Source organism: Trachemys scripta, chromosome 8 (genome assembly GCF_013100865.1).
Source record: "Trachemys scripta elegans isolate TJP31775 chromosome 8, CAS_Tse_1.0, whole genome shotgun sequence".
NCBI lineage: Eukaryota > Metazoa > Chordata > Testudines > Emydidae > Trachemys > Trachemys scripta.
Window position 1 is genome coordinate 7852655 of NC_048305.1, and position 14692 is coordinate 7867346.

General features: G+C 41.8%; 1 protein-coding gene across 2 annotated transcripts in view; it reads left to right on the plus strand.

Moving 5' to 3' along the window:
* Positions 1-14692, plus strand: part of ADAMTS2 (ADAM metallopeptidase with thrombospondin type 1 motif 2) — a 162568-nt gene that overhangs the window by 116782 nt on the left and 31094 nt on the right. For both annotated transcript variants that reach the window (XM_034778501.1, XM_034778500.1), the window contains exons 9-13: positions 9101-9246; positions 9968-10143; positions 11776-11909; positions 12748-12871; positions 13573-13653. In XM_034778501.1, the coding sequence (XP_034634392.1) occupies positions 9101-9246; positions 9968-10143; positions 11776-11909; positions 12748-12871; positions 13573-13653 (661 nt within the window). The remainder of the gene's footprint in view (positions 1-9100; positions 9247-9967; positions 10144-11775; positions 11910-12747; positions 12872-13572; positions 13654-14692) is intronic.

Sequence of the window (14692 nt, forward strand, 5' to 3'; positions counted from 1 at the left end):
TGTCAAAATAATTGAATAAATATGATTAAAAAAATGAGTTTCATTCCAAATATGTTGGAGAGAGGCTTTTGAATGGACAAAGCACTTCAGAACAAACTTTACTAATTGAACCTGCCTTGGTTGGTGAGAAGGATGGAGGTCTCTTCTATTTCTCTTTTCTATGACTGTAGTTAAGCATTTTTATGTTACCAGATTGCTAGTGAGCAGAGAGAGAAAGAGAACTGGCAAATGGGAGCCATCCATAATAACTAGCAGGAGAAGGTTGAGTTTTGACTGCCATCAAAATTATACCCGTTGGTTATATGGAAGATAATAGTTATACAGTTATACCATAGATAGTAAGTGAATTGTCTGTTGTTCTCTTACCGAACTGGCACCTTTTGGAACAGCAGATACGACTGTATGCATTTGGGATGAAGTCCTGGCTTCACTGAATTAGTTAAGGCAAGGATAGCTGCCATTTTGTCACTTGTTAAGTGTTCAACATTCCTTTCTTGAGTCCTATCTTGAAGCACGTCAGCCTTTAATAATTTGGAGCTTCATCTGGAAGAAGGTTAAAAAAACCCAGAATTTCATCTTTTCTCTGACAATAAAAACTACTTTGCTTGGTCTTCCATGTTTCACATGGATGGACAGAATACACGTGTCTAAGATCTGCAATATGATTTTGCATTAAATGTTTTTATGAAACCAGAGAAAAATATAATTATTTTTCTTTTGCTAGCTCTCCCTTCCTCACGGCCCATCAGTTCATTTTAGTACTTCACACAAAAATTGAAAGAAACAAAGGACATTAACAAACTATAATAGCCTGGCGCTTCCAACCAGATAGTTAAGGATCAGCCAATGTTTCCATTGTAAACGAAGATCTTCAGTACCTCAGCTGAGATGTTGCATACTGCGTTTCAGACCAGAGAAAATTTTTACAGCTAACTCTATAAATTGGCCATTTTTATAGTTATGGGGAGATTGAAGAGAGTTTATGCATATTTGAAACTTTAGTAGATAATAGAATTATAATAATTTTATCCCTAAGGACACTGTTCCAGATTTTTTTGGTAAACATTTTGTATTCTTCCAAGAGATCCTTAGAAAATTATATAAAATTAAAAAATACATTGTTAACTAATATTAAAAAGACTGAGCTTAAGCCTTCTTCACAATAGCATGAGTTTTAAAAGTGTCCTTAAATTTGAATTTGCTGGCTCTAAATATGAACAATATATTTATCAGGAAGGTGATGGTACTTGGTGGTTCTGAATACAGGCAAATCAGATGAACTTCCTGCCATCTTTTCCTTGCCTCTTTGCCCTCTATTTTTGTTGCTATCACCACCCACTTTGGACCATACCGAGATCTCTGTTATATAACAGATTATGTTGTAAGGGTGTGATTGTACCATTTACACAGCACAGAGAGATGAGAGTCAAGCCCTACCTTTGCAATTTCCTTTTATATGAAATGGAAGGTCCCACATTCCTTACTACCTGATCAGAGTCTGAGGAAGAGGAAAATAACTTGAAACTTTGTCCACATATTTTCTTTGGAATAATGTCAGGCAAAAAAGGAACAACCATAAATAATTAACTAAAGGTGTTGGTTCAAAAAGATCCATTTGTTTCCCATTTCTGAGATTTGCAGCTATCACCACTAATTGAAGTGCCCCACTTTAAGATGGGCCAATCTAAACACTACTGGTGTGTCATGAAAACATTCTGGCTTTGCAACGGCCGATGGAACTGAATGCCAGAACTGGTTGTGATGTTGTTATGGAGACTAACCCAAGTTAAGGGACAAAGATTTTCACCAGAGTGTTGCTTGCAGAGTACTGATAGCTGCTCTCTGAACTTTTCTAACCTCAGTTGATGTTACTGAACGGAATCTAATCTAGCCTGTCCTCTCCTTCACTGAAGGAACTGTCAGGGGACCAAGACCACCTACAATAGAGACTAGCTAACTAGAACATTTTCAGCAGATGTTGTATGGCAGCATAATAGTCTTTGTTCTGAATTCCCAGCCCATATCTTGGACACAGCTCTGAGATTAAGTAGTGAAAGGAGGACAAACTGTTACATTTTCTAATGTCTTACATATTTGTCTGATCCAGCAAGATTTACCAAAATTCATCCATAGTTTCCAACAGCAGTCTTTTGCCTATCAGTTTATCTTCAAATGCTTCCATCTGAAGTCCAATATATGTGTAGGAATTATTGGAAATAATCACTCTAAAGAGTTAGATTTTGCCACTTCCAGCACTTTCAAATGGATTTCCATTGGGCAAATGGAGAAATGTTACCCACTGTATTTTCTTCATTTGCAACAGGCTGACAATTCACTCTTTTTAGTGATGAAATGACAAAATATTTTCCTGGCTTCCTCCTTCCCAGGTGGAAAAGGAAATATTACTGTGAAAAACCCTGCCTTTTGTCATGCAAAATATTAATTTTTGTTACATTTTATGGAGAACTCATATATTGTTTTGCATTGCAGAAAAATCTAATTTTTACCAGCATTGAGAGGGAATTCTGAGCAAGGAGGAATTGCAGGATCTGGCCCTATACTGCTTTTTAAAAAAAGTTAATCTTGCAAGGATTTATGCATGCATTTAATACTATGCGATCTGAGCAGTCCCATTAACTTTCATGAGACTACTCCCATGTGTAAAGTGAAGCATTTGCACAAATCCTTATGGGATAGGAGCCTTAATATGAAGTTGAATATATTGCATAAATTGCATTGTAAGATCTGCAGATAATGAGCAACTATACAAAGCTTAAATTTTCTTAATGCACTTTGACCTAAAAAGTATATGCTTTCCAGCTGATGATATATTTACCTGTATCTGATTCTCTTAGCCCCGCTGTTAGCCTCAGGCTTCTCCAACTGTATGAAATCAAAAAGTGTTTGGCAGGTTTTTTTAAACTAGTACTTTTTGGTTGAGACATTTGCTTTGGCTGAGGCAGCTAGCCCTTCCCCATGAGAAAGAAACAAGAAATAAGAGCATTCATGCAAGGAAATTGCATGCTACAATCCATCTGCTTTCTGCAGAGAGGAGTATGAAGGCTTATGCCACCTGGCACTCGTTTATTTTGTTGTTAGAGAGATAAGAAGCCTCATATCTCCATCTCTGGAGATATTTAAGAGTAGGTTAGATAAATGTCTATCAGGGATGGTCTAGACAGTATTTGGTCCTGCCATGTGAGCAGGGAACTGGACTCGATGACCTCTCGAGGTCCCTTCCAGTCCTAGAATCTATGAATCTTTCAGTGCCAACAAAGTTGACATTATTCTTGAACGTTGACACATAAACCAAAGCTCCAAGTACACAGTTGACCTAGCAGCTGTTTTCCTTCTTTGCACCATTTTAACAAGAAGATGATCCAAGCTGACCCTTTCTTTTTCCCTCCTTCATAAAAGCACAGAAATTATTAAATATTGACATTAAAATATATTGTTAAAAAATTGACCAAGAAAAAAGTATTTTGACAAGGCTACTATGCACTTGAGGCAGTCCAGATAATTTCCCAGTGAGAAAGCAGACTCCACTTCTCTCAGGAGACAGTTGGATAAGTTAGTCACCACAGACAGTGAGAATACTTGACTCGCCACTCAAAGGAACTTTTATTGGCTTGCAGAGCCCATTGTTATGCGACAGCCTTCACTTGATACTTCACAACTAAATATGCTTGAACGGATGGAACAGGTTGGCCTAGCCCTGCAATGCTCTGCCATGATGGGGAAGTCTACATAAATCTCTCCATGGTAGGATCTCAGCACAGCATGGAGGAGATGGAGAAGCACAAACCCTAACATACAGACAGAGTTTGGGACTATCTTACAAATGTTTGGACTGAAAAACAGGGATGTGCCCTAAATAGAGCAAGCAATGTCTCTTATAACGTATTCAGACACAAAAAGAAGGTTTACCAGCCCTCTCTTGCAAATTAATTTGGAAGTGCCAGTGTCCCTAGAATAGGGGTTCTCAACCTTTTTCTTTCTGAACCCTCCACCCCCCCAACATGCTATAAAAACTCCACGGCCCACCTGTGCCACAACAACTGTTTTTCTGCATATAAAAGCCAGGACTGGCATTAGGGGAAAGCAAGAAGGGCAGTTGCCTGGGGCCCCACACCACAAGAGGCCCCGTGAAGCTAAGCTGCTCGAGTTTTGACTTCAGCCCCGGGTGGTGGGGTGAGGGCAACGTGGGCTTTCTGCCCTTGGCCCCAATGAGTCTAATGCCAACCCTGTTTGTCGGACACCCTGAAACCTGCTTGTGGATCCCCATGGGGCTGTGGACCCTTGGTTGAGAACTGCTACCTTAGCAACACACTGGCTCCTTCTTGGCATGTACACTTTTTGCTTCAAAGAACAGCTGAAATTAGTCAGCAGTAGAACCTTTTACTGTAATAGATTTAAACTTCCTCTCCTGGAAATTGCACTTGTTTTTGACTGTCCCTTCTGCCCAAAAAAGAGGCGAGACTACAAGCAGAGTTGTCTCCTCTTCCACTCAGAAAACAGTTTACGTTTACCCTCCCTTTTTTTCCTTCTTACCAAAAAACTGTTTGTGCTTTAATGTCAGTTACATAATTAAAATGAAAACCTCTGTTTTTGCTAGGAATAGAGGTTCCAATTGGCCCTTCTCCAGCTGATTAAGAAGTTAACTGGGTTAATGGTGGGAAGGAAAGAATCCAGGTTCCTTCATTACACTGGAGATCAAGCTATTTATATTTGACATCCTCACGCTCCTTCCCCCTTGCAAAAGTAATACCGTGCTGGATTCTATTACCGATCTTGTTCTCCAGTGCAAGCTTCCCCTGCAAACTCTTCTCCTTTCATCTCAAAACAAGAATTGGCAGAGCTGGAGATGACTCATTTTGCATGTTTCTTGATGGCTAAACTTCAGCTTCCATGTTTACCATGTGGAGACTGGCAACCAACATAGGACTAACTGCTCCAGTGAAAATTGAGACAGCTTCTTTCCCTTGAGCAACAGCGCCAACAGCACTTCACTTCTATTAACTCACCATTTTGTGAGCCTCTCAGTAGTCCTCTGCCCCCTGAGTTCAAGCACTAGATCATTTCATAGTAAGCTGTAAATATGCAGTTGATCTCATATAGGCTGGGTGAGTCAGAGAATAATGTGTACACCTGATGGTTCAAAGCTTTGATGGTGAGAGAAGGATTTTTGGATAATTGCAGACCAGGAAATATTGAGTCATCTTCTCTCAAACAATGTTGAAATGTGGACTGACAGCCTGATGCATGCTTCCACGCAGGCTCCAGCCATCCTTCAACTGTTGTTCAGATTACGCCCTGCCTCCAGACTGGCATCACTAGGGAATCTGAGAAGGGTGCAGCACTGAACTTTCAAATTCTTATGAAGCATGAGAGAATTAGCATTGACATGAGGCTAGAGAAAATTCACCGTAAATAGCTTTTGTGGGTAACCCACCTCCTTCATAAAGCTTTTCATCAAAAATATGTACATGCTACTCTTTGTTTCTTAAATTCATTGCCATCTGTATTCATGTCTTTAGATGAGACCCGTCAGGAGCAGAGATTTGGGATTTGTTAGGTAGAGTTTACCTGTGTTAGAGCCCCATATACATATAGTCCAATGCCCCAGTTTTGCTTTGACATAAGGCATTGGCATAGAGGACCAAATACTGATACCACCGAGTAGTTGAGATCAGTGATACTGTCCAGTTATTACTTGATGTTAGTAAGGGTGTTGGAATCTGGCCCTTACTGACTCTCATGCTCCTCTGGAATGAATGTGATCCTTTAATTATGTTTTGACGTAGAGTATTTTACAGTCATGATAGAAAATCAACATCTTAAACCAAGTTTCTCCTCTATTTTTGTGAGCTGTTGTCTAACCAAATTACTGACACAATAAATAATCTGAATAGTGATTCAAAGTCACTAAACAATTCAGCAAATCAGTAAAATACATCGTCACAATTTTACTAATTATTCCCCTTTTTATTTACTTTCTTGATGATTGTCCATCACTTCTAAGAATTTGTCTTCCTGAGCACTAATCACTCTACGCTTTAAGGAAGATTTTGTGTTCTAAATCTTCTCTTTTTGTTTTTGCTGGCAGCATGCATTTGGCCATATGCTCTGCTTGTACTGGCTGCCAAATTCTTGGATTCTCAGGCTTGTTAAGCTGTGTAAAATTTTGTTGTTGACTTGAATGAGAAGAAAAGTAAGTGAATGATTGCACTTGTTGTTATGGCCATCTGTGTGTGAGAACCAGGCTTCTCCCCTTGACAGGAACTGTTAAAACAGACCAACTACAGTGTGAGTGGAGTCTAAAATAATTACTGGTTATAAAATATCTCCTGGCACCCACATTTCATCAGTGTAACTGTTATAGGAATGATGAAAAGTAAGGACCAAATTCTGCTGTCCTTAACCTCAGTGGGGATCTTTCTTAAGGACTGGAGAATTTGGCTCTGAGGTATTAGGGGGTCTCGTTGAAGAGGGAGGGGAGAAAGTTGAAAAGATGGAAACTTTTTGGTGTTTAGCAAAGGGGCAGCTTTCAAACTCTTTAGGACCACTATACTCTTATATTTGAAATTGAATCCGAAATCACAGAGCAATGTAGACAGTGAGGCATCGATTAAGTCAGTAAAGACATACGGACCTGGAGTACATACTCTACATGTTCTCAACAGGCCCAAGCCCTGCCTCCCATCTAAACTGCTAGTTTTAGCAATGTAGGGTCCTGCTGCCTCCCTCCTGCTGGAGCCTTTCCTGTCCACGGGAAACAGCTGGAAAGGCTGCCAGCTCCCTGCTGCTGGAGCCCTTTGCCACCAGAGGGAAAGTCTCCAGCAGTGGGGAAAGGCTCTGGCGGCGGGTGAGCAGCTTTTCCCTCCTCCCCCTCCCCCCAGAGCCTTTCCTCGCTGCAGCGAAAGTGTCTGGCAATGGGGAGTAACTAGAGCTTCCTTTCCTCTGCCAGAGCCTTTCACTGACGTGTCGCTACACACTGTAGTGTGGACATGGTGTGTTTTTCACCGTGGCTTGTAGTTAGCTAAATGTAAGCTACACACCACTGAAAATGGTGTACAGTGTAGACATAGCCATGGAGATGAAGAAAACCTTTTAGGTGGCCCCAGGGCAGGGCTGTGCCTCCATGCGCTGCCCCCACTCCGAGCGCCCCTGCAGTCAATGGGACGCTGCGGGAGTGATGCCTGGGGGCAGCAGCACATGGTGGCCCCCCGGCCCGTCCCACCCCGCCTTGGAGCCCTGGGTAAGTGCTGCACCCCCGACCCTCTCCCAGAGCCTGCACCCCCTTCCCACACACACCCCAGCCCCCAAACTCCCTCCCAGAGCCTGCACCCCCTCCCCACACACCCCCAGCCCCCAAACTCCCTCCCAGAGTCTGCACCCCAGACTCCCACTCCCATCCAAACTCCCTCCCAGAACCCAACCTCTCACCCCTTCTGCATCCAAACTCCCTCCAAGAGCCTGCACCCCAATCGCCTAACCCAGAGTTCCTCCCCCACCCAAACTCTGTCCCAGAGCCTTAGGCAGGTGGGGGGTGGAGTTTTGGGGGGCAGGTTCTGGGCGACATGAGTGACATTATTGGCCCGCTGGGAGGATTTGAGGACTGGCACTGGCCCTAAAGTAAATTGAGTTAGAGACCCCTGCTCTAATGTATGATTATTGAGAATTGTTCTCTGTGTTTTACCTTGTGTTTTGTCGAGTTTGGTTTTGAACTTCTGCATGGATGGGGCTTTCACCACTTCCTTTGGAAGAGTATTTCATGATTTAATGATCTCACAGTGAAAAACTTTCCATGATTTTAAGTGTGATCTAGAAGAACGTGCACAGGGTTGGGAGTAAGGTGGCCCTTGGTTCTAATCCTGGCTCTGCCATTGATTCACAGTGTGTTTTTAGGAGAGTCATTTCACTCTCTTTTCTCACCTGTACTTTGGGGTAATAATACTTACCTACTTTGTAGGATTGTTGTGAGGATTAATTAGTTAATGTCTGGTACAGTGCATTGAATAGATAAAATGCTAAGTATTCATTTAATGCCATTTCTCTTCTAATATGTCTACACTTCAAGCTGGCTGTGTGATTCCCAGCTTGAGGAGACATACCCACACTAGTTCTGATCAAGCGAATGTGCTAAAAATACAGTGTAGGCACAGCAACATGAGCAATGGGAAGGGTATCAGCCCCGGGTATGTGTCTATGGTCTCGGACGGGATCATACTTGGGGCGGCCAGCCCCTCCTGATGCTCGCACTACATGGCTATGCTCTATTTTTTAGAGCGTTAGCTCAATCAGAGTGAGCATGGATGTGTCTCCTGGAGTTGGTAATCACACCCCTTGCTCAAAGGGTAGACATACTGTGACAGTAATTGTGCATCTTAAAGCTCTCAGCACAATGTGTGGGTGCACCCTTTCCCTCCTCTGTACACAGTATTTTATGTGTTGTAATGAAACTGTACATTGTAGAAAGAATCCTCATCATTGCCAGATAAACTGAGTGCATATAGTATGAGAGACAGCACTTTGTATCTTTGGTTCCGAAAGCTTAAGTCTCTACCACTTGTACTAAATGAGAGTCTGTTATTTGTTGTAAAGTTATGGTTGCAGCCACAAGGTGGAGCCATAAAACTCTGGAGGAGGTTTGACATTCCAGGCAATAGAGGGCAGTGGTACACACTTAGGTCCTGATCCTGCAATAACTTATGCACATGCTTAACTTTAGATAGAGTTAGGGTGACCAGATGTCCTGATTTTATAGGGACAGTCCCGATTTTTGGGTCTCTCTCTTATATAGGCTCCTATTACCGTCCCACCCCCTGTCCCGATTTTTCACACTTGCTGTCTGGTCACCCTAGGTAGAGTTAAATATGGGTGTGTTTGCAGGATTGGGACCGTAGGCACATCAGGACAGTGTGGCATCATTCTTATCTTCTGGAGAAGTGAAGAAATTCATAACCTATGCCTGTAAATGAAACCTGGGTATTATGTTCAGATTTCATTGACCATAATGATATGCAGTACTCAGAGTATGTGTTCAAATGTATGAAGATGACACCACACAATATTTAACCTTTTCAATGTTCTCTTTTAGCACTGCTTTAAAGGTCACTGCATCTGGTTAACTCCAGATATCTTGAAACAGGATGGAAATTGGGGAGCATGGAGTAAGTTTGGCTCCTGTTCTCGAACCTGTGGTACAGGGGTAAAATACAGGACACGGCAATGTGACAATCCACAGTAAGTTCAACATACACCAGGTTTTTTTTCTTGTATGCAGTGAGTGATTGTGGGAGAATTCCTGTTAAGTTACTGATAAAGTAATGCACCAAGGAGTATTGCACAGTGCAGGTTAAAAACAGGGTATGTCTACACTTACGGAGGCATGTAGAGCACAGACACTGCATACACAGCTAGCATGGGTATAAATAGCAGTATAGATGGTGACGCACAGCTTAGGTGAGTAGAGAAGAGAGCCTGATGTGCCTGAACCCCCAGGATGTACACCCTACACAGCTCTCAAAACGCCCTAGCAGTGTCTCCCACGTCTACTGTGCTATTTGTAGTGAAAGGCTCCAGCAGTGGGAGAGCTTTTCCTTGCTGCCTCCCTGCTGCCGGAACCTTTCACTGTGGTGTGTAGTTACACTGTGGTGTGTACTGCACACCACCCTAAGTGTAGACATAGCCTGAGAGTCCGAACTCCTGGATTATATGCTGCCAGAATTGCTACTGACCCACTTTTTGCCCATGGGTAGATCATTTATCTTCTCTGTACCTCAGTGTACCCATCTATGAAGCTGGTTATAACAGTACAATACATTACAGGGGTCTTGAAAGCATTATATCCATTATTAACATCAGTGGATATTGAAACAGTCCCTAAGGGATTTGTAAAAACAAAAAACCCTTGCTTCGCTCATTAACGCTATCGTTAACCATTATTTTTCTTTCCTCTTCACAGCCCAGCTAACGGAGGCCGTACATGCATGGGGCCAACCTATGAGTTCCAGCTTTGCAGCACTCAAGATTGTCCTCAGCAGTCTGATGATTTCAGAGAGGAGCAGTGTAGACAATGGGATCCTTACTTTGAATATCAGAATACAAAACACCACTGGCTCCCATATGAGCATCTCGATGGTTAGTAATTCCCATCTTGTTCTAATGTTGTCTTAGCAAATTTAGTCCCAGTCTGATAGCTCTGGAGACAGAAATTCATTGTCTAACCATGAGGTGCCACCTGGTCATTAGCACTGCAGGCTTCCCCAGGTCCACGTACCAATGTGCATCAACCTGGTGCAGGAGAGAGCCCCTCTTGGGGTGAACAGACAGTTCTACTTTCCATGCTGGTTCAATCCATGGCTCCTCTGCTTGTGCTGTCAGCGACGTTGCAGACCGTTGATACGGAAGCAGGAATGGGTTGTTAGTTTGTTACCTTAGTGTGTTGAAAACATGATGAGGGAGATAAAAAAACAAATTTCAGACTTTACGACAGTCAATGTTCATCTTTAAAATCAGGACATTTAGTTCAATTCCTTAGTATGGATTAAGAGTCCTAACAGGCAGCCAAGTTTTAAAATTTTGGCCTCAGCAAAGAATGGATAATAGAGTTGACCACATCTGGTTTCTCAGATCCCAATAGAGGAAAGGCTCTTCTTAAGGTCAATCATAATGCATTCAACTTGAGAGTTGATGGGAACCAGGAGTTGCTGGCAAAATGCCCATGTAGTTCATTTGTCTGAATTGCTCCCCAAAACAATTTTCACTATTGCTTTACTTGTTTCTTCCGTTCTTGTGCAACCTGGGATTTTAAGAGGAGCAGATGCAGATAGCTTCATCGCTTCATTTCAAGATGTACATTTTCTTCCACAGAGAGGGGGAGAACAGTGTGGCCCACAGACCTGTGTGTAAGAAATATTCTTCTACAGCCTGTCCCACTGAAGCTAATGGGATTCTTTTCATTGACTTCAGTGGGCTTTAGATCAGACAACTACCTGGTCTGCTCCATTTTTATATCAGTATATCTTGTTTAGTTAGGGGTGTGATATTTTACTGAAATAATTATACCATCTTATTCCCCTTCCTGGACAGAAATAAGGCTACAGGTGCCAGTATAACTGCATCCACATGTGGGGGGCTGTGCCATTTAACTATATACCAGTATAGTTAAAGGGATACAATTTTGGTGTGTAGACAAGCCTTAAATTCATGAAAGTATGATAGAAAGTGCAGTTCTAATACATTCAGGGCCACACACTACCCTCTTATGAAGATAAGTGCATATAAATTGAATATTTTGGTGGATATACTCTTTTCATAGTCTAGGAGCAACATACATTTTTATCTTACCCTGTCTTTTCTCTAGAGAGTCACTTTGGCAGATCTGCCTGAAGTTAGGGTCTCCATCTCCCTACATTTGGCTAGCTGTTGTCTTCCTTGTGTTAATCCCATCAAATGGGGACAGCTCTCTGAGTCCTCTCCCTCTAAAATGCTCTGTTCAATGCCATAGCCTTTATCATACTACATGCTAACACATCTTCCTTTATGACATCCCACCACTTTTTCTTGGGTTGGCCTCTCCATCTTTTTCCTTCAGTCTTGCTCTGTTGGATTCTCTTACCCACATAGTTGTCAGGACTGCGCCTTACATGACCAAACTGTCTGAGCCTGCACTCCCTCACTTATGGGTGTTACTTTGAGCATGCCTCTAACGTATTCATTCTTCACATGGGTCTGTCTAAACACTAAAATATGGGGCATTTTGTCTTCTAGCTAAAGAAAGGTGCCAACTGTACTGTGAGTCCAAGGAGACTGGTGACGTAGTGTATTTGAAACGAATGGTACATGATGGAACCCGCTGCTCATATAAAGATTTTTATAGCATCTGTGTGCGAGGGGATTGTTTGGTAAGTAGCATCACTCCTGATGCTTCACTTTTAACATTTTTCAAGACTAGCTGATGCAAGAACTATCAAAACAGTCACTTGAATGTTCTTCTCTGAGAATGAATATTTAAGTGAGTGCCATAACGCTTTGGGCAATGGAGAGATTTCATTACAATTACTGTCACAATATTGTGTGTGATATTTGCAGTTGCCATCACTTTGCATGGGAATCGATTCCAGCAGCGTCTACCTACACAAGTAGTAGTATATGCAGTGTTTTTTAAGATGAACCGTGACCGTTAGCTTTCAGTGAAGCTTTTCCTTCATAAGGTTTGATGACGATGGAACGTATAGTGAAATATGAACATACAGCAACTTTTGAAGAAAGTGGTGTTAAGAGGTAGCTGATGTGTATGCTGTATCTATTTGATCTGGCAATAATCACCAACAATTTGTATAAATTGGGATCTGCTATAATTCATCAGTATTTTAAATTACAGTTTGCAACAGAATTATAGCCCTGATTCAACAAACCACTTCTGCAGGTGTTTAACTTTAAGCAGGTGCTTAAATCCCAGTGTAACTTAAGCATTTGTTTAAAATTAAGCACAGGCTGAAGACCCCTGAGTTAATAGTGATTCTTTCCTGAACCAGGACCCTAATGAATCACAAAATATATTTACCTAAGCTACAATTACTGTGATGACTGGAAATGTGTATGTTTACCAATGTGCACTCTAGGGAAGTACTATAATTTTTTAGCTAATATTAAAAACCTATTTTTGATATCTGAATCCAAGGATCATTTGAGTTAAAGTTTGGATAAACAAATAGCATTGTCTTTCCTCTCTGCTCACAGAAAGTTGGATGTGACAGGGTAATAGGTTCCTCTAAGCAAGAGGATAAGTGTGGTGTCTGTGGTGGAGATAACTCCCACTGCAAGGTGGTGAAAGGAACGTTCTCCAGGACACCAAAGAAACCAGGTCAGTTCATTCAAGATGTATTGTTCTGGGTGAATGATTTCAGTGAGTTCTCTTGTTTGTTCACTCTGGATCTCTTTGCTACCATGACAAACACAGGCTTATTGCAGATAGTTTTAGGCTTAGCTATTCCAGCAGACACTGTCAGGACTTTATCTTTGAGATGGGTCTGGAGTTTGGAAGTATGTGAAGAGCTTTTCCAGGTTGTCATCCCTCTATGCTAAGATCAGGGCCTATGCCTGCTACATTCGGCACAGGGAAGTGGTTTTAATGGTTCCCCCCCAAGAGACTTCTAGACCGATTTGTGTTGCAGATGTCTCTGCATACTAATGTAGCTCATCTATTGAATCTGATTCCATGGAATGCTATGACAGTATCTTATCTCCAGTCATTACCAGTCTGGAACCTGGATGTCCTCCTCTTCTACATTGTGTGTGGTCACTTGGGGAGATAGGAACCATTTTGGTCTGAAGTGGCATCAGTTTGCTAATGAAATTCAAGCTGTTTTTGTTAACCCAGAGGTCACTGTCTCTTTCCTCTCTTGTTACCTGATGGAGGGATAGGAATAGCATAATTGCTTATGCCCAGCTTGCTTTAAAACATCCTGAATTTTGTAAAATAAATCCATTTATATATAGTAAAACAGACTTGCCCTGTTTTTATTGTATTGACCAGTTATTGCTTTTTTTAATATTGCAATAAAGGGTACATTAAGATGTTTGAAATTCCTGCTGGTGCAAGGCACTTGCTTGTACAAGAAACAGATGCCACCATTCATAATCTTGGTGAGTATTGATTTGTGATATATTTTCTGTACAGGCTTAGTTTGCTTCTCCCCCACCCCTCAAGCTTGTAATGTGTTTGTGCATTGGTCTACGCGTAAGAACCCTCCTCCCTTTACATGCACAAACTAGGAAACTTACTAGAAAATTGGATCCTAATTCCCTCATGTTTTATTACTTAGCACCTTTGCAGGATGATCCCAGAATCAGTGTGTGTCTGCTGCTGTATGGGGTGATGAATTTCATTAGAGGATGTGATAGTATTTGCATTGTCTTCACGTGTATACTTCACAATATGCATCCTGTATTCAGCTTCTTCCCAGCTGCCTCCAAAGCATAGCACTGTCATTCTCTCTGTTTCAAATTCTGCACCATTGTTAATAGTAATGATGCTAGGATGTCCAATCAATTACAAAATTTAGACAGTAATTGAAATCCTCTCCTTACAATGCAATGGGATCAGTGAGAAGCAATGTCTGATAGGTTGTTATTAATTGGAAGTGGATTCACAGCAAATGGCTTGCTAATTCTGCTATGAATCATTCAAGCTTCTCTTTAGTAAATGCTTCCTTAAGCATGGGGTGGGAGGGATAGCTCAGTGGTTTGAGCATTGGCCTGCTAAACCCAAGGTTGTGAGTTTAACCCTTGAGGGGGCCACTTAGGGATCTGGGGCAAAATCAGTACTTGGTTCTGCTACTGAAGGCAGGGGGCTGGACTTGATGACCTTTCAAGGTCCCTTACAGTTCTAGGAGATAAGATATCTCCATTAATTTTTTTTTTAATAATTTTTTTAAAATGCCATTCGTTGCCCCCTGGCAGATCAGAATGGTGACCAATTCAGGAATCGCACTAGACTCATTCTTCATTTGGGGTAAACCACTTGCATTAATATGACCACCCGTTCCCCTCAATCTGCTGCTTCTTCACAAGCCTATACGTACTGCTACTATAATTATAGTTCAGGACCCTGGACTGAGCGAGGCACTGCGAGAGTGAGCCCAGGAGAGTGTGGACATTGGGGAAAAGGGTCATTCCTGAGAGG